This window comes from Coturnix japonica, chromosome 11 (genome assembly GCF_001577835.2).
Source record: "Coturnix japonica isolate 7356 chromosome 11, Coturnix japonica 2.1, whole genome shotgun sequence".
Taxonomy (NCBI): Eukaryota; Metazoa; Chordata; class Aves; order Galliformes; family Phasianidae; genus Coturnix; species Coturnix japonica.
Window position 1 is genome coordinate 9,612,273 of NC_029526.1, and position 24,413 is coordinate 9,636,685.

A 24,413-nucleotide genomic window follows, 5' to 3' on the forward strand; every position below is an offset into this window, starting at 1 on the left:
ATAACCAGGTCACCAGCTGCAAGGTTGTAACTTTGACAACACTCCTATACATATAAGATCATGTAACTCATCCTCATCAGTTTTCAGGGAAACAAAAGCCAAGGAGGCAAGGACACCAACAGGAGACAATATTTTCTTTGCAGGAATACAATCACAATGTAGGTCAATTGCTACTCTTTCCCTCTCCATTCCCCCCCCGCCCCCCCAATACCACACCTAAGAATGAGACCAGAATCTGACCCAAACTGCATCTGACTGCATTTAATACTCAGAAAGAAGCTGCAATGAGACAGTCTACCTCCCCACACCATCTCTGACTGACATTCTACTATGGCACTGTGAGCAGCTTATCTGTATATAAATCTGTAGTAAGGTTTGGACCTTTAAATTTTCATTGATATTGAAAAAAAGTCAGCTCTGTTTTGGACAAGAGAACACCTCTTTTTAGACAATTTTCAGATTTAAAATTGCCTTGCATAGGCTGAGATTACCAGCTGATAGCAACAATCATGTCCATTGAGTCTGAATGAAAGGTTTTGGTCATGGAGAAAGTACACTCTGACACAGTACAAAATAAAAATCTCAAAGGGTCAAAAGCCCTCCACCTCACACTCTGCTTTTTTGTCTTTCTACACTTCTACACAAACAGGGACAAGAAAGAGTTGAAAAAAGCATGGAAGAAAATAACATTTTCACTCCAAAACAAAACTCTAAAAACAATGAAAAAATGCCTGAAGTCTTACTTACTAGGAAGTCTTCTTCACAGTACACCTTGCCATTGACATTGTAGAACGCTTTTCCTCTTAGTCTTCTCCCTGTTAAAATATTGTACTGTCAGAATTTTGTACTTTCTTCCCAAACGCAGTTGTTCAGGATACCAAATACAAAGTATGCCCTGCTGCGTGTGTTAGTGTGGCCAGCTTTTGGCATCTTTCCTCTTGGCAGCATCTATCCAGGTACATGGATGAAGATTAGCATGCAGGGTCCATCCTGCATTAACAAACTCCTTATCAACCAAACATTAGTTGTGAGTGATAGAACTCAGCTGATACCAGTTCCTGGAAAATTTGAAATCTAAAACCAAAGAGGATTATTCTGTGGGGAAAGGCTCGTTTGTAATTTGATAGTTTCCTTAGAAAGTGAAATCACATCAATAGAATCCACCGGAATCAACATCAGCAACACATTTGTTTCTGAAGGATCACAAACACAGAATACAGCATATGGCTGCTCCTGTCACTAAAACATCAATCAATGCCAAAATAACTACCAACTGAACTACCTGTGATACTAAGGCAGCGCTGTCACATGTGAAGGTGAACACAGAAAATCACATTGAAAACAAGAGATTTCATTAAATCTTACAGAACTCTATTGACAAAGCCTGTGATCATCATGAACTGGCAGCACTCCTTACAGTTAAGAAATACACAACGGGCTACAGTGAGGATACAAAAAGGATACAAAAAAAGGAACTCAGAAATTACGAAGGCTGGCCAGATTTTAGATACCACACATGAGATCTCTGCCGTACACCAGAATTGCTACATAAAAGGGGAAGAGATTTTATCAGTGTAAAATCAGCTAGTGGATGGAAACCAAACCAGTGCTAACTCACTTTATTTCCACTCCCTGTCAGGTTCCCAGTGGCCAAAGCTCCCAAATACATAGATGCTCTCACAAGCTACTTACAGCCTAGGCAGGAAGATGGCACAACACACACTGTAGGCTGCACACCAGCTGCAGATGGGAGCACACAGCAGCAATACTGTCAGGAACACTAGGATAATGAAGAGGGCAAAAGACTCTGTACTACAGGTCAACAGAAAATCTCTCCCATATTACTGTTAAGCCCACAGAACAAGCTTGGACTTTTCCAAGACAGAGCAGCTGCCCCATAAACACTGCCTATCTATGCAGTGGGTTCAGCTCTCAGGGCCAGAGAGCTGAGCCAGTTGGCCAAGAACAGAGGGGCAGAAGCACCCTCCCCCCCCACCCCCCACCCCATGGTTTCCATAAACAGTGTTGAGGAAAATATGATTAACTTTCATTGCTTAAAAGTGCCTTTTACACGTTGCCCCTGTGATTCGATCCTGGGAAACAGTGTGTGGCACAAAAAACTTAGGATCTGGACTGATGCTTCTGGGAAATCACATGCTGCATGTGGTTGTCTGGCGGTTTTACTGTCGTGGCAGAGGGAAATGCTTCTTTTGTGTGCACATTCTTGGGCTGTCGATCTCACAGGCTGCTGTCTCCATACTGCTGGTAGGTGGAGTCAGCACTTGTTTGTCTTTCCAGCTGCCTGGTAGCTTTGGTGGGGACCAGAAGCCCAGCAGCATAGACAATGCACTGAGACCATCAATCTTCTCTGAGACTCTTAGGTAAAACGGCTCTGTGCCATATATCACAGAAACAAGACATGGGGCCAGGATCACTCTCCAGGGGGACATGGAGCCTCTCTAGGCTGGATCAGGAGCAACCACCTCTCGATCTCTGCTGCTTTGCCACTATTCTTAAGCCACTCCACCAAAAGATTTGTCACTGCCCTTCCTAGCCTGCTCTTAACTAAAGCACTGCTGTCATCCCTCAGAATACCTCAGAGCACAGTTTGTGCCAGCTTGCTGACAAGTACCATCCTCTGCCAGGGAGTAAGGCCGAGCAGGCACAGAATTGGGTAAGGGGACGTCTGGCTAGGGAAGAGATCTGCTCCAGAGAAACCAAGGACTGCTGTCCTTTGCTCTGATGTACTTACATAAATGAAAATAAAGGAGCTAGTAGTAAGATTATGAGAAAGGAAGAAAAGAAGGAAAAGGACAGAGGTAAGAGTAGCTTTTTGAAGCTTTTTTTCCACTTCATATGGTGGAAATGAAGAGGCCACACACTTGTACTTGACGTGCTGATGCATGTCCAACTTACACACACTACCTTCACCAGTGCAGAAAGAGGGCATTGACTTCATTGGTAAAGCTCTGGCCATCATCCTCACTGCACACCCATTGTGATCAGAAGCAGCAGAGATAATTAGGGGCAAATCCTGAACTATTCTGCTGGAAGCATCTCTACAAGAAAGCAATGCCCTCAGTGAGGACAGGCACTGGCATCTCCTGAGGCACTACAGATAACACTCTGATCCTTTCAGTTGTTACTAAGCAGTGCTGTACAACGCCAAGGACACTTCATTTTTCCCAATTTCTTCTGCTGTCCTACCAAAAAGAGGAGCAAAAGGAGCAGGGAGGTTCAAGGGCCTCCCAGGCCTTATAGAATAGAATCATAGAATCACCAAGGTTGGAAAAGACCTAAAAGATCATCTAGTCCAACCGTTCTCCTAATACTAATAGCTCCCACTAATGTGAGCGAATGACTGCGTGGTGCTGAGCACCTGCTAAGTTAAACCACAACACATGCAATGCTCACACTGCTGCAAAACTGAGGAAAACTGCTATTTTCCCCATTTCATAGCTGACAAAAAACAACAAGCCATCTATTAAGGAACTGACTTGCCTAAACTCATAAGCAAGTAGCTTACTCACATGCTAATTACTATTATTAGCAATAATTCATGTGATTGATAGGCCTTCTACCTTAGGGGACATTCATTCAGGGTTAGTATCTCATAAGCAAGCAGCAGCAAGTTATCACACAAGTAGTGCAGGCTGCACTGCACTGGTGTCTACACATTGCGTTTTAGAAATGAAGGCAAAAATCTACTTTCCACTTGCCCACTAGGAGCATTTACTAAATGTCTGCATTGAGCACAGTCATACACCCAGCTCTGAGAGTGCCTGGCATCAAGTCCACACCATCATAAACCCAAACGTGCCAGCAATTGCCAACAGGGACACAAAGCCAAAAAAGCCACAGCATGGGGCACCCACTGGCCTCAAGCAGCACTGTGCTGACTGGCCAGCCAGCCAACAAAGCCCTGTACCAGGGTGCAAGGCTTTGCAGACTGGAACAGCCATCTGAGCTGCTGTCAGGGCAGTTTTTTCTCCTGAGGTACTAGAGCGGCTCTGGAGCCCACAGAGTCTGTCCCATGCAACTGTAACCCAGTTCTGTCAAGTAAAGCTTAAAAAAAGCTTTAGCCAAATTTGTTTTAGCCGGTTGAGTCAAGCATCTGGTCAAATAACCAGGTACATCTCCTGTCCACTGATAGAATGGGCCTGCTGCTCAGTTTTCCTTTAAGTGTCTGAGTAACGCCAAGTCAGGGTTACTATTCACTTTCATAATATTTAAGCAAAAATATCAGAGTTTCTAACAAAACTTGAAGCAACTTGTAGATAGCTCATTATAATAATAATGAGCACTTATAATGAGCAGCATAGCAGAGTTCACAAGTACAAGGTTTCACAAACACTGTACTTCTTTCCTCTTTTAGCTGGATACCCACCTTGGCACATCTACCCCGTCAGACCAGTTTTCAACAGCAGCAGGGGAAGAAGCTCAGTTTCATATCTGACCCAAATAGCAGCAGGTCGGTCAAGACCACATGAGGGGACCATACAGGTCCAAAGACAAGGGCAGAACACTGTCCAGAATGTAATCCAGGTACAGTTATGCAACATCAACTCTTACAAGAAGCTCTTTTTTTTCCCCCCCAAGTGCTCTTTAGCCTTGATTACTACAGAAAATAAAGCCTATGCACTTAGAGTGACAATATATGCCCACCTACTAAGTTATAAACTGACACCCACATGCTGATAAGGTAGAGATGCTCCAGGATAAAAAGGTATTGCTATGTTAGGCAGAAGACAGACAGCTTGTAAATGTTCTAATTAAGAATGAGGCATTATTAAATGCTAAGGTATCTACATGAAAAGGTAAGCTAGAAATGAAGCGCTCTCAAGGAATGATCACAATTGGTATTTGCAACCAAGACAACAAACACCCAAAAGAAAGCAGGCCCCCTGGAACTTTCTGTTAATATATAACGCCAGAATCAGCTCTAGGTTTTTAACATCAATTTTCCATTTAACCAATTCATGCATTTCTACTGTTTAAATGTATCTAATAATTACTTCCTGCGCCATTTTTATGTTCTGTGTATTGCAGACTAAAAAGAAGGCGTAAAAGAATGGTTGCTTTAGCAAAGGACAGAACTTGCAAAAGGAAAAATGACCCACCACTGACACATGCTGTCCACAACTATTCTCTCCAGTCTCCACAACACTTTGCCTGGTGGTGAAAACACACCAGTCAGGAAGCCAAGATGGGGTAAAACTTTTTCCCAACAGTTTCAAAAGCTGCTCCAGGCCCTTATGGAACAAAATGCGAATTAGATCAGGTTTTACAGTCTCAAGGAGAAGCTCCAAGTGCTGAAAATGTCCTTCCCCCTTCCCCAGCAGCACTGAAAACATCTTCAAAGCCCTTCTGGATGCTGTTAGCAGGGGGATGTTTGTCTATGGAGAGGTAAGTTTATCAAGTCACAGCCTTCAGTGGTAGATCTCCAGCCCCACATAGGATGATGCAACCGAGTCAGGGGCTGACCCCCCTCCTCTCCTTTGTAAAACAAGAGATAGCAATGTCTCACTGTCACAGCATGGTTATTAGACCTAATTACTGCTTGCAGCGTGCTTTGAAGTTGAAAAGTGCCAAGCATTATTATAATATTTTAAGGACTTTGATGATTAAAAGCATGCAACCGTTGGGTAATAATAATGATTTACTACTACTGTAGAGTAAGCAAGTTCATGTGAGAAGTCTGTGTTGTCTCAGGGGCTACTGCTACTTAAAAACAAACAGCTCCCCTCTGACATAATGGGAATGCTGCAGCCTCAGCCTGAAAGATAATGCCCGGCACAGCCCTTAGACTACTCATGTGCTGCAAAATACACTGGCATAGTTCCTCACCTTCATTATCTCTGTCAGGATATTTTTTGATACACGGGCCTCTTCTCATAACTTCACGCTGGAAGGTTTCAGTGGGAACAACATGCAAGATGACTAATAATATCCTTTTTATTTCTCATGTTACAGCTGTATGGAACAAGAAGCCCACACTTTAAGTCAGAAAACATAAATAAAACCTCCCAGTGTGGACTGCAATTGAAGAGTTCGGCTGCACTGCTGCTAAAGATAAGGATGCTTCCTTCGTTAAAGCAGTGCTAATTAGAAGCCTGCACAGCCAAAGCTATTGCCACAGAATACTATTTGAGTACCTGCCATTCCTGTTCGCTAGAAACATGCATGCCTGGGTAGGTCTGACCACACACGAGCACAGACCTCAGCTCTACCACTGCATCTCCCTCCCATGGAGGTGCGGCTCCTCCAGGGCTCTGCTCAGGCAGAAAGGGGTGGCTGTGTGAGAGCAGGTGGGATGGCAGCCCTGCTTCAGCACCTCCCCTCCAACTGCAGGCACTGAGACATACCTGAGCCCCCAGCACAGCCCAGTGCTGCTCCAGGGGCACTCAGGATGCATTTCCACACTCTCCAAGTTTTGGTCCAGAGCTCATGCAGCTTTCTGAGCACATCAGCCCCTGGCTGTTCATGCCTGACTGACCAACAAATTGTGCATATCTGTTTTATTTAGCAATATTAAACATGGACCTAATTGCTGGCTAGCAGCCTCAGATGCCAACTCTGCAGCAAGTGATGCAGCAGCAGCAGCATTACCAGTCTCATGCTAGCATCTTGAGCGAGTCTCTCAAAGAGTTGGACTAAAAGTGGCATGTAAATATACAGGAAGGATTAATACACAGCAACATTTGCTCAAGTGTTTCACAGTGGTCATAAGAGAGAAGGAAAATGCCTGCATGTTGCCCAAGAACACCATTCAAGCAAAACCAGAGCAGTCACAAGGTAGCCTAGACTGAGCAGAAGCTGCATTTGCTTGCCTGCTGTCCTTCTGCAGCTGGAGCCAACACTGCTTCAGGAGATTTAAAATTTAGCAGGGTGGACTCGGTAACTTAGTTTAACAAAAGCTCCTGGCTGGGGACTGCTGTTTTAGAGCCATTCTGCAAAGCCCATCCACAAGCTGCCCTTGTTCCCTGCACAGACAGAACCCCACATGCACCATTGCATCCCACGTGCCATCCATGGCTGTGCCCCAGGGGCCCATCATTGAGCCTGTGCTGGGGTGACTGGTGCCCAATGGATCTGTGGCAGGGGCTGCAGATACCACACAACAGCACAGGCCACCACAATAGAGACCACCATCCCTAGTATTAGGTTCTCCAGCACAGATGCTGCAAGATGCCAGCTGTGTTTGCCTTCTGATAGCATGAGACAGATCCAGATTTCAAAAAACATTACGTTAAAAATCTAGATACACATTTTAACAATTGAGAAGCAGGGACTAAGATAAACTCAAGCACTGAAAAGCAAATGCAATATCTGGAATACTATCTGCCAAATCAGAAGTCAGGACAGCAGTATGTCTGAGAAGCAGAAGCTAAAAGTTAGAGGTTGACACCTTAAGAGAAATACCAAGTTTACAAACTCAGAAGAAATTGGTGAAAATATTAAATAACAGCTTGTTTCTGTTACCTCCTCTACCACTTAGCACATGACAAAATGGATACATTTCATCCACATCTATTTTCTTTCACTACAAAGGGGGCACTCGCCTGCCCAGGCATTACAGATGTGCCAAAAGAAAACAAAAGCTTACAATATTTTTCATTTATTTGTTATCATTTCTCCTCGACTGACTCGTGAGTTAGAGCCTCCAGTTCTCCACCCCTCACTCCGGCTTCTGACTGCCTATCTGCAGAGGGGTTTCCTTTACTTGGGGTTTCTGTTACTCAGCTGAAAACAAGGAGCACCGAGGCTGCTTAGCCCCTCAATAACCATTCATTACATTTTTCTCCATCTCCTCCACAGGAGGGTAACCCCCCCCGAGTAATGCAGGACGGTCCATGCGGTGCCCGCAGCTGCGGCAGCATCTTTGTACAGGGCAAGGAGCCACCGCCAGACCTGCGGCACAACCCCACGGCCCGCAGCCGGGCTGGGTGACATTTCCATCCCCCACCGCCACCGCCCGGTCCCCATCTCACAATGCTCAGCGCTGCGGCTTTGTGAGAGGAGGGGTGAATTTCTGGGGCTTTCAGGGTTTTGAAGATAGAAAAAAAAAAATCAATGCCAAATTCCTCTGAATAGAAGATACTGCATGTTGGCAGAAGCCACTTTTCACAGACTGCAGCCGTTTGAAATCTGAAACACTAAAAAGTGGCTACTGTGGATGTGCTATATTCTTCTTTTCAAAGCAATCTGGCACACAATTTTGGTTCCCCGTTTCAGGACCCAATCCCGCATTCCTTTCACGCTCAGACTCCCATTGACTTTAAGGAATGCAGGATTGGATCCTAAATGTGTGCTTTACTCACACAATAGCTCCTCATGGTTACCATCTATTGAGAAAGGCACACTTTTAAAAACCATTTGGAATTGCAGGCTCATCCACCGGGCCAGAATGCTTGTAAAGATCTTCCATTATTCCAGGAAAAATGCTCGGTGTGTGAATTACACACACGTCCGCTCACACATTTTTCTGGTCTCAAGCTGCGGGCACAGCTTAGCTTGAGATGCATCAAAATATTTTGAGCGGTGGCCCGATAGTTCCTAAAGAAACCACGCTAAATTTAGTTTCTGAAAACAAGCAAAACTCCAGAGAAAAACAAAACGCCACGGCAAATATATAAGCAGCTGAATCTTTAGGATGGTTTTTCAGAGAGCTCTTGTGAAAGGCTTTAAAAGACCGGCACCAGCTAAGACAAAACAGAGTCCAGCACTGCTATTTTTGAGGATGCCTTATATTGAGTTACGAGGCTATTACAATGCAAATCTCAAATGTACAAGCTTTTTACTTGGCCGTAAACACAAAACAGTATACATTGTCCTTCCAGAAGAAAAGGTTTGCTGCTAAAATAGCAGAAGCCCTACGTAAATAACCAACATTCTTTCTGACTGAGGTCACTGACTTGGCCTATTCAATTCCGGGCTAGTCTGGGATTTGACAATCTAAGCAGGGGAGAGGCCCTTTCCTTTTTTTCAAAAGAATGCTGGGATTTTATTTGAAATTTAAACTCTTGCAAACAAAAGGTGGCATCGTACGCTAGAGGCCTATGAAGGTGGAGTACAGGATGTGTATTGTTTCCTCCTTTCATAGATTCTTTCAGGAAAGAGTATTCAGCCTGTGAACAAATTCTAATCAAATTTTATCGTCAGGTACGTAGAAATGGTACGACACGAATGAACAGTTTTAAGGATTAGCAACTTTACTGTTAGAAAGTTTTGATCCACTTTATCTATTAAAATGTTTACGTGGTATTTTAAAACGTCTTTTAAAAAACCTTTAACTGAACATTTCTTCACAGTTTCAGTTCCTACACTGACTCTTGGTTGTATGTTAAAAAATAACCTCTAGGCACAAATCAGCATTCATTTTCAATCTCTGTCTCAAGTTGATCTGTCCCAAAAAGGCGGATGGCAGCTTGCTGTTTTCCCTCCCAATTCCTGTTGCCCAGCTCTTACAGGGGCACTCACTCACTATACAACCCCTCTTGTATATAACAGTGGCCAATTCTGTGTCTGTGCTGCTAACCAGGCTCTATGCTGCCAGACCGAAGTACTGTACCCACACCTCCCATCACATACAAATACACTGAGCTGAATTTGCAGCTGGTAGAAACTGTCCTGCCCCAATATACTGTGTCTTTGCTGTGCACTAGCTAAACTGTAAAATCCAGATGAAAACAAGGTACTGTATTACACTGACTCATTTCTAACTCAAGGTAAACTCTGCCTTAACCTGCCATGATGCCAAAATGAAAAACTCATTACCTTCTCTTGGACCTGTACACTGAAGAGAGCACCTTTACATCCAGAATGCGTGCCCTTGCTGCCAAGAAGCCCCACATTTTTGCGGTTAGGTATGTATTGCTCAGACCACTTTGCAGCTTCCATCTTCACTACATCAGCAAACCTGGGACTGAGAGGAGAGAACGTGAAGGGTACGCTTCTGGCCCAGTCTAGCTGTGTGACCAAGCTGTCAGTCTCCAGTAGGATTACATAGATAAATAGTTAATATCTTTTGTTACCTTGCTGGAAAACCCCACCTTTCTTGGCAGGGTATCCACAATCTCCATGCCATGTTTACTCTACTGTGGAATTCTCTCTTCCTTTCTCTCTCCTCCTACTCTTCAGTCAGGTTATTTAACCAGAAGGCTACTTAGCGCTGCAGGAACTAGAAGTTCTTTAACTTCTGGTACTGGGGCAAAGCATTCCTGTACAGACCATATTATAAACTGCAGATACTTTCAAGCTTCCATACAAATTGCAAAAAGTTAGAATTTCTGTTCTTTCCCCACTTACATATTTAAATTCTATCCCATCACCCATCAATTCCAGAATTAAGGCATAAATTATTTCCAGGAGCTCTGACAGACAAACTTGCATTTAAAAAGAGTTTGTAAAATTGTATGCTAAGCATGTATTTAAAATCAGAAATGCAAGAGCCTGCACTGATCTAATAGCTGGTTTTGGCCTATATATATATTAAGATTCCTCTTAAAATACAGTCTTTATGAGCTATCAAACAGACATGCTAACAGGGAAATGTAAAATAAAGCTCAGAATGTATTTGAATTAGGATTCTTTTTTTCAGAACTAGGTTTACAACTGCAACAAATTATAAAAAACAAAGACAGAATAACAGAGATCATCGAGTAAAAGCTGTATGAGGCCTTCCCACCACTCAACAAGCAAAAGGGAAGGAGGTGTATCTCTTACACCAAAGTAGCTTCTGCTATGGGAGGCTTTCATGTCTCCATCACAGACCCAGCTTATTATCAACAAGGAATTCAGCTTTCCCAGCTGCTGCCTGTGAGCTGGGACTTAAAAGAGTACTTGTCTTATCATACTCTCCCAGGGGTTCCAGCATCAGCCCATTCCATGGCAGAATACATCCATCACCAAACTGCAGTCAGTTCCAGCCCAAGCCTTCCTGACTCCAAAGGATGCAACCTTCCCAAGCAGCCTCGCTAACCCATGCAACATGATGGGTGGTTTTTATTCAAGCTCCATTAAGAACTACTGCAACGGCAGCACACCATCTAGCACCGTATCCTGTCTCCAGCCAAAAGATGAAATTGAACGGGAAAGTGCATTAGAAACAGGGCTTGCACAGGCTGACGTGTTCCCAAGAACAACCTCTCTGCTTCCAGCAAGCAACACTTCAGGCCCTCCTGCACTGCAGGTTGCATCAGAACTATTATGTTTTATAGTCTCTCTGGACCAATCCTTCTTTAATTTGTCTAATTCCTCTATGAGCTCATTTATACTTCTGGCATCCACACTGTCCCTATGGCAGCGAGTTCCACAGTCTCGTTATGCATTGTATGAAGTGTTCCCCTTTTGTTTGTTTTAAACCTTTGCTAATCTCAGCTTCTGTTGCTTCCTACAGAACAAGGCAGCCTCGCCAGCCATCACTGCAAGACTAGAGAAGAGTGTTATAAATCAAAGCCTAAAACTTCATTCTTGAGCTGCACATGGCAATGAAAAAGATGCAGGTCACAGGCACAGTTGGTATTTATAGCAAGTAGCTTTATGACACTCTGCTCAGGTCCTGTACAGGAGTGGACACCTACAAACAACTCAAAAACTCCTTGTTCTCCCTACAGGAGCTGTGAAAGCCACCAAGTTCTGCACTGCCCCAAGTTAACAAGCAGCCTCCATGAGAAGTGACGTGCTACACTTCACACAGGACGTAATTCCTAAGAGAATATATTCAAAAGAAACAGTCACTGTATTCCAGTAAAACTGAAGGTATGGGATTTTTGTTTAAGAAGGTCATTTAGTCCTGACTGCTATCTGGATGTCTAAGACAGGAATCCACCAGAAACTCCACCTGACAAACATAACTTGCAACAGTTAGTTAGATGCTTTGAGCAGTGAAAGTTGGCTGAGGGCGCTGCACACCCCTACCTATTGCCACCAGTTCTTTCCTGCAAGTCATTTTCCTTTCAGGTTCAGACTCAAAATCATAACTTAGTCTGAATGGAAACTTGGTCAAAATCTGGCAGAGAGAAACAAGTCAGGCTGCCAGATGTCACCTTTGCATGGAAATAGCAGTAGCATCATCACCTTCTTTCCTAATACTTTATGCATAAAAGTATGTTGAACACAAGGAGTGGACACAGCCCAAACCTGCGGCAACATGCAGGAGTGCCTCAAGGGTGATGAGCAATTTCCCTAAACCATCTTCTGATTTATCTCAGAGAAACAAGAATGGATTTGCACAGGAACAGCTTACGTTCTTCCTCCTAGTAGCACTGTATGCGTCAGCACCTCACTGTGAGTAGCATCAAAGATGCTGCTGCTGAACTTAAACATGCTGGTAGTGCTTGAACTGAGTCACATCCAGAAAGAGTTGAGCAGCCAACACCAATGACCCCATGCACTTGTGAAATCAAGCTCACGGTGCTCAGATTCTTATTCTGATATAAACCTTTGCATTAACATGAGATTACTGAGAATTACAGTGCTTAGAAAGCAATGGCTTAAACTCTGAATTTGATAATGCAAGTTCGCCATCTGGAAAAGGAGGTCTAAATATGTTCTCTTTCAGCACCGACAGTGCTAAGAAAGCTTAGACAGGTTAGTAGTATACTGTGTGAAAAACCTCAAGACGGCAAAGCATTACAGTGTTCTGCCAGTTTTGAAGCTCTCTTATTCATGCTAGCGAATGATTACACTGATGTTAATAATGTCAGTCTAGCTTTATTCCACACTTGCTAGGGCCTTAGATGTGTTTTAGCTGATAATCCACTTTGCTGTTGATGAAATACAAATCAAAATTATACTTGTACTGAATTACTGAAAGGAACTGAGGCTTGTTGAGCCAATTCAAAATAGTCAGAAAACAGCCCTGCCAAACAGCCTATCCTTGGTATTTTGTGGCAGACTGACCACCACCTCCTGCATTAGGTCCCTTTAAAACTAAAAGCACAAGCAGCTTCCAAGACATGGAGCTGAATAGGTAAGGCTTCTGATAGTCCACTCACTCCCCTTGGCACTCAGGTACAATAAGGATATTGTTTCTTTAATGCTCAGCTTTCCTTTTAAGAAGTATGTGAGATTTCAGCCAATTCTCCTCAACGATTAGTTCAGGATGAATGTACTTAACTCAGGATTCAGCTGGAAAGGGCCCAAGTAGATGCAATCAATTTTCCACTAAGTCCACTTCCTTCTCCTCTTCCCTAACCAGCATGAGACATCAGCTTGCCACTGAAGCCACTGGTGACTATAACAATGAAAACCATCGCCTTCAGCCATGCTTATATCAGAGCTAGTTATTCCTTCTTTTGGATTATTTCCCTGATGCTTTTTATTTTTTTTCCTCAGATCCCGTTCACAAAACTTTGGGCTAGAAAAACCTTCATGGAAAAGCAGCTGTACAGCAAACCACAAACACCAAATGCATTGGTTGCTATAAACTCCAAGGTTAACCATTCAAAACTGTACAGAGTCAGTTGCAGAATTTCACTGATAAATTATTATTTCCACTTCACATATTTCAGCAGAACCTCCCGATGATTCTAACATGCTGGTTCTGCATGCCTGTACATGCTACATCTGAGCTGTACCATCTCTGCATCCAACACCAAATTATCTTCACCATCATCATCATCTAAACACTGCAGTGCTTCCGAGATACCAGCCACAGGTTGCCTTACTTAAGTGAATCCCATTCACTATTGCCCGAAAATCAACTTTTCTGACAGCCGGGATGATTTAATTCTTGAATTTAGCCAGGGTGATAAAAAAAAAAAAAGTAACATTATTCCTTTTTCAAAAACAAGGCTTAGAAAACGTGATCTCTGACTCTCACCTATGTGTCTTCTTAACAGTTTAAGTACACAATTTCCAATGTAATTTTCCCAACTGTATAAACTCTTCCTTCTTAAATAACTTGTGGAGACAGCAAAACAAATCCTAGTGACTAGGAAATCTTTAGGCCTTCTTCCTCTAGAACAGCCATCCTCACACTTTTTTTCATCATGCTCCTCTACCACTTAGAATTTTTTCAGCATTCCTTATATACATACACTTGTTTATAACAAGTTACATATACATGCACTACTGAAATTTTAAAGGTTTCTTCCTGCAGCCAATCATCACAGGGAACCCTTGGGATACACATGGGTTACCACTAACCACTGGGTTATTAATACCAATCCAGTGAATTGCTTCCACAGGTCTGAATTTTCACTGTCAGAAATGCACTGACTTATTCTAAGCTACCTGCATTATTTCCAGGAAAAGCTTTGCAGGGGCCGCTGCTGGAAAAGCAACACAGTAGACTCTACCAAAGAAGCCAGCAAGGTAACTGAGGTCCAATAACTTTATCTAATTTACCGTTAAGAAAATGTCACACTTATGATTTAAAATACATCAATAGAGAACCATTTAGACACAGCAGCCAATAGTAAAAACTGATAGCTAAATACATGCCTACATTTATAGAGGTAATAAATCAGATCCCTCTAACTCCACACAGGTACCACTGAAGAGCTGGTAGACCTTGTTAGAAGCCATATTCTGCAGGCATGCACACAAGCAACGTGAGTCATCAACACCACCAGGGCCTGCTTTGCTGTCAGAAGCCAGCAGTATCTACTAGCTTTACTTCTTCCTACAGCAGATAATATAAAAGTTTCTCTGTTCAGCTTCCTTATCTATTACTTGCTAGGCAGCTTGTCATTCACTTTTACTGTTATTCTGAGTGCTGTGGAAGTTTACAAGAGTGCGTCAAACTGAGTTGAGGTTTCATAGTTCCAGGCAAGAAAAATCAGTTTGAGGGCTGGTGTGGGTGGGAAGGGAGAAAGCAGCAAGCCTCAGGAGGGAATAGGGAACCAGAGCAAAGGGCAGCAATGAAAACCAGGCTGTCTGCCCCACGCTGAAGCTGGCCTGCAAGAGAGACAGAGAGCAAGCAGAGAAGGGCAGCACTAGGGACCAATCAGCCGATCGCAGGGGAAGCAGCAGTGAGAGCAGATGGGGAAGTGGGTATGAAGTTACTTGTGGTCCTGAACACGAGAAGAAAGAATACAGCTGCTTTTGTGTATTGATAAAGGGAGCTTGTGAAGATTAAACAGGGTAGTGTGGAAAGCAGCAAAGGAACCCCTTGCAATGTGTCCAACTCAGCTGCCTTTGTGCTACCTTTGCTGCATGCAGAGAGCAGGCAGAGGAAAGACAGGACATCTGTGAGACTTGCAACCTGTTTTTGTAGCCCTCTGCTAACAGCATGAGGCAGTGAGCACTCTCAAAGGATTACAGGAATGATTTCACAAGGCCTCCGTAACCTCACTGACACTGAAGTTTATTACCAGGGGTTTGAACACATCTCAGAGGCTATGCCTGTCAGCAGCCTCTCCTACACCCTTCTCTCCCAACACACTCCTGGCACGAGACAACAGCAGCGCTTGCAAAATGACTTGGCAGAAAACACTCTGCAAGAATAACAATGCTCACTGTCTCTGGTAGTATTCCACATCTCTGTCCCCATCATACAAACTGAGGTTTAAATGCAAAAACATAGAGCTATATCTTCGCTTGTTATTTCACTTTGTAGGACAAAGTACAGAGAAGTGGGAACAGCCTTTGCCATTTCAGTTAGCATAGCTGTCCGTTCATCTCCCAGAAACACTACTGGGTGTGAAATGTTGAAGCACTTGTCTCCAGAGCAATGGTAGCACAGACCAGCTCCTTGAGTACTAAACATCTGGAGGAACAGAAGGACTAAGCATCCTGCAAATATGCAGCGACATTCCCTAAATAACCCATTCTCACTCTTTGCATGCCCAAAGCCAGGCAAGAAACAGACTACACCTCAAATTATTGCATTTCCACTCCCTGCATTGTTTTAAGAAAATAATTCTCATTGATTTATCTGAGTTTTGAGCCAGGAGTGGTGGTGAGTTCTCATGAAGAGTATTGCTAAGGGATGACCGTCTGAAGGGACAGCATGGAGCAGTTCAGGAGTGGGTAGTGGCCACAACCAGAATGCTTTCATCCTCAGCAGCCCAGCTCGACTTTCTAGACACACACAGATACTGCAGCGTATCATGTTATCTCTGTTGGCTGCCAAAGTGCACTGGCTGTGCTCAATCAGATACTGGTCCTGAAAACTGCCAAATGGAGTCAATAATCCTATAAATGGAGGAATACTGAATACAGACTGGATGTTGGCCACGAGGGAGGCCACAGCGGGGTTCTGCTTCACGTCTGTTTTTAAAAAGCATTTACCACACCTAATACAACACCATGAGTTCGCAAGCATGAAGATTTCATATTTTTATTTGTGTCAGTTCAAGGCAGGGCACCCATGCAGAGGCTCCACTCTAATATTTTTACTGAAAAAGTCCTATTTTAACCCATGATTTCCGTCACAGTGTTTGTAATGAACATTCCTTGGTTTTCACACAAGGACAGGGAATGAGCTCACCTAGGGAGAACCACACTGTAAAGCTGTTAGCATTGGTGTGACTGGGGGAGGCTCCTGCTGCTCAACAAAAAGCTCATGGCACTGCCCATAAAGTCAGATGTACTTTAGACTGTAAATGGAAATGGATTTGGCCATGGACAGTGATAGATCTAAAAAAAATCTCACTTGAAGTTCTGAGCAAAGGAAGAATTTCCAGGAAATGAGTTTATTTATTTATTTATTTATAATTATTTATTTATTGGAAGGGGAAAAGTGTTTACTGTCTAAGATCTAATTTACTGATTTTATTCCTCCTGTTTTGAGAAAGATAGAGGGGCAGAGAAAAACTCCTACCTGCTTATAACCAAGCTAAAATTTCCTGAGAAGCCTAAGAATGGAAGGCAGTATCAACCCACCAACAAGCAAGTCTGGAAAGTGACCTGCAGAAGTCAATTTATCAGAACAAAGTTGCTTATTAACAGTAAGTTTATGAGGAAGCAAAACATTCAGCTCATGTCAAATACTGGGGGTCACCAGAGCACTTTCCTTGGTCCCAAGGACAGCCCACCACAGCTATAATCGGCTGATCCTCCCAAGTCCCATCATTTAAACAAGGGAAAAAAAAAAAAAGTCTGGTTGTTTATGTGGGCTTTGCGCCAAGCCCATTTCTCTGATATGCTTCTCTGGTGTATTTGTGCCTCACATCCGATTTAGAGTCCTCTGAATACTGGAGACAGCATTCCTTGGATACTTAAAATAAATTAAAAACACAACATTGGGCTTGGACAGAGGAATGGGAACATTATTCACATGGCCCATGCACTGAGGGCTCTAGGGAACGGTGCTGGGAAAGTAGTCTTTTAAAAACCTTACATTAGTCCATGTATTTAACGACATACAATCCTCAGAATGGTCCTTCATAAAATGTAAATATGCATTATTTGAGCAAGTAATTATTTTCAGTAGCATGCTGTAACAGCTGCATGGCTTGGCTGCCAGATGTTGCAAATGTTTATTCCAGCAAATGCATCTATTTGTGATATAACAATTATTTAACAATTTACAAAACTTGTCACTCCTCTGGTACTTTCATCTCAGGATTTCTATTTCTTTTCAAAATATTAATGAAATCAGCACAGAATCCCTTTTGTGAGGTAGGTGTGAATTAGCTGCATGGGAAAATTCAGACTGGTTCAGTGATCTGCCCACAGTGACAAGTCCATAGCAAAGCGGAGTAAAGCCCCATCCTCTGATTCACAGGGCTGAGTTACCCTTCCAGGACCACCAGCTTAATAATTCAGCTGGAAATGAGAGTCTTTTGTTAATATTCTCTGCCAAAAGGAAACTGGAAAGACAATGTCAAACTCCTCCTGTCATTCTATGTCCAGAGACAATACTACCAGGTCTGCTGCTATTGTTTAATCAATTCCATAAATGTGAAGACAAAGAAAAGATCATCTATTTTGTTTCATATGTAGCAAAAAGTCTTCCGACAAACAGTTTTTTTAAACCCATTTTTACAGTGAGAAGTGATAGTGGAAGCCTTTGATCCATAAAATTATTCTGAAAGGTAAAACACAAGCTGTTTTCTGGTATGAAACATCAATGAGTTTTCAGGCCATACAGATGCCTCTCCCTTGAATTAAATACTAAACAAAAATTACTGGTGAGGATACTGGTCAGTAATCTTGGTCAGATAGGAGATATGGATGAAGTGCAAAGACAGACAGTCTTTTGTTAGAGAGCACATGAAGATGAAGATAGCAGAAGTAGTAAAAATGCAGGGGCAGTGGGATCTGCATCTGAAGGGCAGGACAGAGGAAGGAGAGATTGAGTTAAGCAGTAGGAGAATATCCAGGAGACACGCATTTAGAGAAAGGCCAATTGCATGGACGTGGGTATGTGTGTGTACATGGTCAGGTTTGTAACTGAGGGCCAAATTCACTAGAATAAGCACCATTTTTTCCTTGCTTTTAGTTAATACTCAAAAATTACAGAACCTGGAAAAAGGAAGCATAAACACTTGTTGATAATGTCAGTGATTTCCCTGTGCTCTGTTCTGGATTGTCTGATTTCTTCTCTTTTGAGAGAAGGACTCAACAGTAGAACAAGGGAACCTTTTCTCTTGGAAAAGTGAGTATGTCTCCCCAGAAAACACTTTAAATGGACAGAGGAAGACAGGAAAGAAGAAGAGCAGGATAGAAAGATGGAAAAAACTGCAGCAGAGAGATGAGTTTCTAAGGCAACCAAGAGTGGAACAGAAGAGATATTGAGAAGGATACAGGGAAATTTTTGCAAATCTTGTTACGATAAACAAGACGAACGCAGAACAAACAGAATTACACAGGTGATTTCTGTAGTATTTACCATAGCTCTTAAAATTAACAAACTAAGGCTGAAACCTCTGAGAGTATAATTTTTGCATTTTACATTTCCAACCCCTGAAAAGAACACAGGTGCTGCCTATGACAGTTTTCATATTGTTCTTCAAATACATTTTTGTGTTAATAACTTCTATGGTCAGTCAGTCAGTGCAGAAAAAAGTTCCCATCATTAGTTGCCAAGTAACCTCCACCAATTAAAATAACCATCCAATGCATTTAATGCTAGAGTAATTAATGGGAGAATGCAATTAATACTTTCCAAGGAAACAGAGATGGAGACAAACCACTGGGCAACAACTAATCACATCTTCTCCATGATCCAGAAGCAGAGGATAGTGGAAACATTTTTCATTTCTCTGTTGGACAGTTGCCCAGAGAAGAGAGATACCCTGTGTTAAGGTAATTATTAAGCACGTTTTTCTTTGAGCATTTGAGGTAACTCCCTGAAAGAAAGGACCCAGGACTGAGATAATCAGACGTGTTGCCTCTAAAAAGCAGGTCCTGCCTCAACTCTGAACCAACTTGATTTAAGGCAGTCACAGAATTGAAAGTCTTTTGTGACATAACATCTAGCAGAACTGTCTGCAGAGGGACACCAATCTATTTACCTGAAACAACCAGTGCTGCGTCAGACCACAGCGTGGCTGGGACACAGAGCAATGCAGAAAGCACTGCAAAATACATCACTGCAAAATACATAACAAAAATCACAACCAAAAGACAAAAAAAAAGATCACACCATCAGCAACAAAACAACTCATAGCTAAATACATTCTGCATGAAGGAGTTTCCTACGTCGATTCCAACTCAAACACTTCTGACTACCCTTTTCCCATCCTTTCTCATTTTTCTGAAGCTAAGAATACTATTGGATTCCAAATGGATCAAGATACGAGAAATATTTTCCTACCAATTGGTACCTGAATGTACTTGGGCTCCTACAGGGGCTGGTATCCAAGTTTGACTTCTAAGTATCAGGAGACAAGATCACATTCCTTTGCTAAGACACATTCATGGCTCAGAGTGCAAGGTAAACCCAAACATCTCAAGCCAGCTGTTATCTCTACAATCTGCCTGTCTCTTTTTTAAAGCAAGTACCTCCCTTTTGGTGAGTTTCATATTCATAGATATTCCCAGGACTGCAGCAACAGACATACCTTACACAACCTGTAACTGTCCATCTTGATAGGTGTTAAAACTGAAGGCACAGAGCAAAGTGCAAGCTGTAGCTCTTCCTGAAGTCACAGAATGACTCAGGCAAAATTCTGCACTCTGGAGCAACGTTGCAAGTTAACTCAAACCACAGCCTTAGCGCCTTAGCTACCTATGCAGACACGGAGAGACTACTTCACAAATCCTTCAGTACTTTTTCCTAACTGAACTTACACCTCTCTAAAGTGCTTAAGTTTTTCCGTGAATCATTCCTCAAAATAACAGCCCAGCACACAGAGCATCAGGAGCTACTGCCAGCTCCATTTATGGCTTGGAAACCACCAAACGTTCAGGTGGCCATGAATTCAATCTGAACATGGGGTCTGAGTTGAGGATGAGTAACAATCGCAGTTATGCAAGTTCGGGGCATCCAGCTCTCACGCTCCAGGCCGCAGGGGTCGGCAAGGAATGTTCCCACATGCACAGCACTGAATCATCCGCCAGCTTGTCTTCCCCTAAGAACCAGGTATTAACTAATGGCTCTGACAGGATTACAGACCAAAAATCCCAAAATTCCAGTCTGTGCTGGTCTGACAGTATGTGGTTAAAAACTGCAGAGGAAAACATGCAATGACGTGAACTACCCAGCAGACTTTCACTGCTCAGCTTTGTACCTCTCAAAGCAGTATTCATTAGCTTCTCTGCCTTCAGTGTTCTCGCTGTGTTCCTCAATGCTCAGAATAGTCGCACAAAATGGTGGTAGCCAGATGAACAGATACTGAGTCACCTAAAATTTAGCCACGAAGCACTAAGGAGTTAAAAGTCATCAACATGCACACACAAATTTGTACCACGATTACCAATCCCACAGTAAGAGAACAAAATACAGACCTCAGAGTTGACACTGAATTTTATTTTACATGAACAAGACTTTCACAGAGAATCCAACTGAAGGCTCTGAAGCAAACACTGGCAATGTGCAATTTGGATGCAATGACTCACGCTAGACTTAAAAATACATGGGGACGGAACAAATATGAACTGGAAACAAACCTTCCACCGGGATTTTTATTTCATTCTATTAAAAACACAGCACAGAATCTAACCACCAAAACTCATCAACTGCTGAAAAATATACGCTAAGGGGAAACATCCCCATAGGGAGACATCCCTTAGGATGCTCTGTGCCTTACTACCACCAAGGGCAAACAAAAGTTCAACTAGAGGCAGCAAACATGGAAAAGAACTTTTCCAGTGTCACAAGGAACTTGTACAAGTAGGGACACAACCAGCTTCCTATTAATAGACATTTACATAAGGCAGCACTCAGTGGCCTCAATAAGAAGGCAGCTGTTGCCTCTGAGACGTAATACAAGTCTACATTCAAGTTGCAAATACATCTATGAACAAATTCCCCTTTTACGCCAGTTGGAGAGCAGCAGCTAATTCAAAACACCATATCATACCCCCAGGGCAACAATACCTACTGCTACAGTTATCCCTCTTGGGCCTTTTAGAACGAATGTGCTGACAGCTTTCACTGTGATCTCTAAGAGATGCTTGCACCAATGAGTTCTGTACAGTCTGGACAAAGGCTAGCACTGAGGCAGCAGCGGCACTGCCAGTAAGCAGCTGAACTGTGATAACTTTATGTTCCATCCCTTGAAATGAAATGGCTGTACGAAACCCCTGAGTACTCCAGACTAATCAATACCTACCAGGAAAGAAATGAGCTGCATACCTTCGGGATTATACAGTTTGCTTTAGGCTTCTGATTGATCTTGCAGTGATTTCCTGTGCCTTAACACCAGTGGCAAAAGTGCAAATTAAAGACGAATGGCATGCTCAAACATTTCCCTTCATCACAAACAGAATATGTCCCTGTTTTCCATGGCAAAATTCATCTCAGCTTTTAGAGCCTAGAGACTTCAAACCCCCCAGACTCTGCAAAGCTCATTCCCTACCACCACCTTCTACCACTCTGAAAGAAACAATGACCAAATTGATGTTTCTTCATAGTATAGATTTATTTTACTGAAATGCCTACAGCCAGTGGCACTGGAATAAAATATTCAGCCTGAAAAGATGCTGTGGATGCAAGTGGGACTTGAACACTACTGTGCCCCCTAAAGCCTGGAGGTGACAGGTAAGTTATTTTCTCCAAGAAGTATCAAACAGAGCCCATTAATTCCTCCAGCTTGCACTTACAGCACACAAGATCTGGCATTATCGCAATTATCCTCCAAGAAATCCAGTCATAATCTGAGATACTACCAGACAATGAGGTTTCCAGGCATACATTTTTCAGCAAAATTTGCAACTGAACTCTTGCCAGAATGAAAAATCTTACACTTAACAGAAGGGACAGTATATGCTGTTGCCTAAAGTAATCTTTGTTATCTAAGATCCAGCAAAGCACACTTACATATGAGTAACTGATGTGCTTAGACATAAGCATTTTGCTGAATCAAGGCCTAAAAGAGATTTCAATGGCATTACAGCTAATGGGAAATCTGAATCTACTGTTAAAAAGCATCCTAACAAACTTCCGTTGTTTTCTGTAAGAGACTGTGATGAAGATACATGTTAACTATCTGATCCCAGTGAAACCAGACAGCTTTAGCTTTTACATGACCTGAGAAGAATTACTTGACCTTTGAAAACTGCCTACCTGAGGAACATGGCACATCACAAAAGGCAATAGGTATTTACAAAGAGAAATAAAAACATAACTGAAAAAGCAAAGTTCTGAGATGCTGACATTGTTCGGGTGCAAATGTAAGACAAATACCCAAAACTAACTGATGCACTTTTGCCTCTTTATTGAGTTCATTTTCTAACAGAAATCTCTGCCTGCTGGATCATTGACTTTTTCATTTCATTCCTCCTCTCATCTCACTCACTAGCAACATTTCAAACAATTCTGAATCAATTTTATCAAGTCCTGCCCCAAAGTTCCTAGAAACAAGGAAGACAATGAAGAGACTCACCATGTAAGCATACTAACAAGAATGTCTACAGGAGACAAATCACTTCTTTCCTGTTTATCTACTGCATTTTTGAAGTATTTCCTAACCTTTCTGCATTCATGATCACAAGAGATAAGCACGAGGGCTTTCAGAAGAGTCCCAAGAGTCTCTGCATAACTGCTCACACTTCTGCTCCCCTGTCAAGAACACAGACTGTACTGACCAGGAGAAGCATTAAATCATGATATATGACCTAAAAAATGTCCTTAATTATTACCCAGGTACGTGTGCATTAAAGCTTAACTTAAGACACTTTCCAAAGGGACATTTGGTCTTAATCTGCAAACTGAAGAACAGAGAACCTGCCACTTCTCTGCTGTTCTGTTCCAGTGATTAATGATTTTCATCATATAAAGACTGTCTTTGATTCCCCATTTGAACTGTCTTGAGGTTTGTCTTGTGTTTGTATCTAGTATGTATGAAACCACCTTTTAATATTAGTTACTTCCTGGAAAAAGTTGATTACAAGCTCCAGCCAAGCCACAAACCCCTGCCCCCATTATTTCTGATACTCAAAATACATTGGGCTCTAGCGATTATCTTTTCTCTAGTCTTCCATCACCCACATAATTCTTTCCAGATTCTTTCCAGTTTCTCCTCACCTTTTTGAAGGTGTGCATCAAAACTAGAGCACAGAAGTTTCAACTGGGTCTCACCAATGATATGGTAAAATGAGCTCCCTGTTCATAAACTCCAGCACTGTAAGCAGTTTGCGCTCAGTTGCTTGTACAAGTTATATGATAAAACTGTTTAAGCAGCACACTCCAGAATGCAACTCCCACAGATCTGACCTGCATGCTTCATTCCTAAGGTCTGGATTTAGTGCATGTGATGCCCCAAATCAAGTGAGCATCTGAAAATATAATGCAACATCCTCTCTTCAACTGTGTTCATTTTGATACTATTTAGAGGCTGAATTGATAGGAAAAGCTCTGCTTTTGTCTCATGTTTGCAGGCAACTGAATATAAATTTTGATGAAGTATTTCACCTGCACTTAGACCTGCTGCTGCATTAACAGTACAGACACTTTTTCAGTACCTAACATCAGAAAGGCCCAGACTGCTCCCCTTTTCAGTAGCTTGTATCACAGGCTGCAGGCAAAATCACACCCAAACACTTCTTGCTCACAAAGTATCCTAGCAGATGACATCTGGGCTCTCCAGCCCACTAACAGTACCAGCAAGAAGCTCAGTTGGCAACTGTTTTCTCACACATATGGGCATGACTGACTCATGGAAAGTTGTCGGAATCATTAAATTCTACAGCACAGTAGGGCGAGGCAGAATCATTCTCTGCAAGAACATGTCTCAAATCGCCCTCTGCTAGATGTACACCAGCCAGACGCACCTCATCAGAATAGTCACAAAAGCTTTTGAGCTGGAACTCACCCATTAGATTAGGTTAACGCTGGTGATGAGTAAAAAGATATT

At 42.5% G+C, this 24,413-nt stretch overlaps 1 protein-coding gene across 2 annotated transcripts in view; it reads right to left on the reverse strand.

Moving 5' to 3' along the window:
• Positions 1–24,413, reverse strand: part of WTIP (WT1 interacting protein) — a 63,897-nt gene that overhangs the window by 16,021 nt on the left and 23,463 nt on the right. Inside the window, exons 1-2 of one of the 2 annotated variants that reach the window (XM_015873987.2) lie at positions 19,959–20,076; positions 748–815 (exon numbers count right to left, since the gene is read on the reverse strand). Coding sequence is in view for 1 of the 2 variants with exons in the window: in XM_015873986.2 (XP_015729472.1) it covers positions 748–815 (68 nt within the window). In the remaining variant the exon portion in view is untranslated. Of the gene's footprint in view, positions 1–747; positions 816–19,958; positions 20,077–24,413 lie in introns of those variants that run through there. The other variant, XM_015873986.2, reaches the window with a different exon arrangement.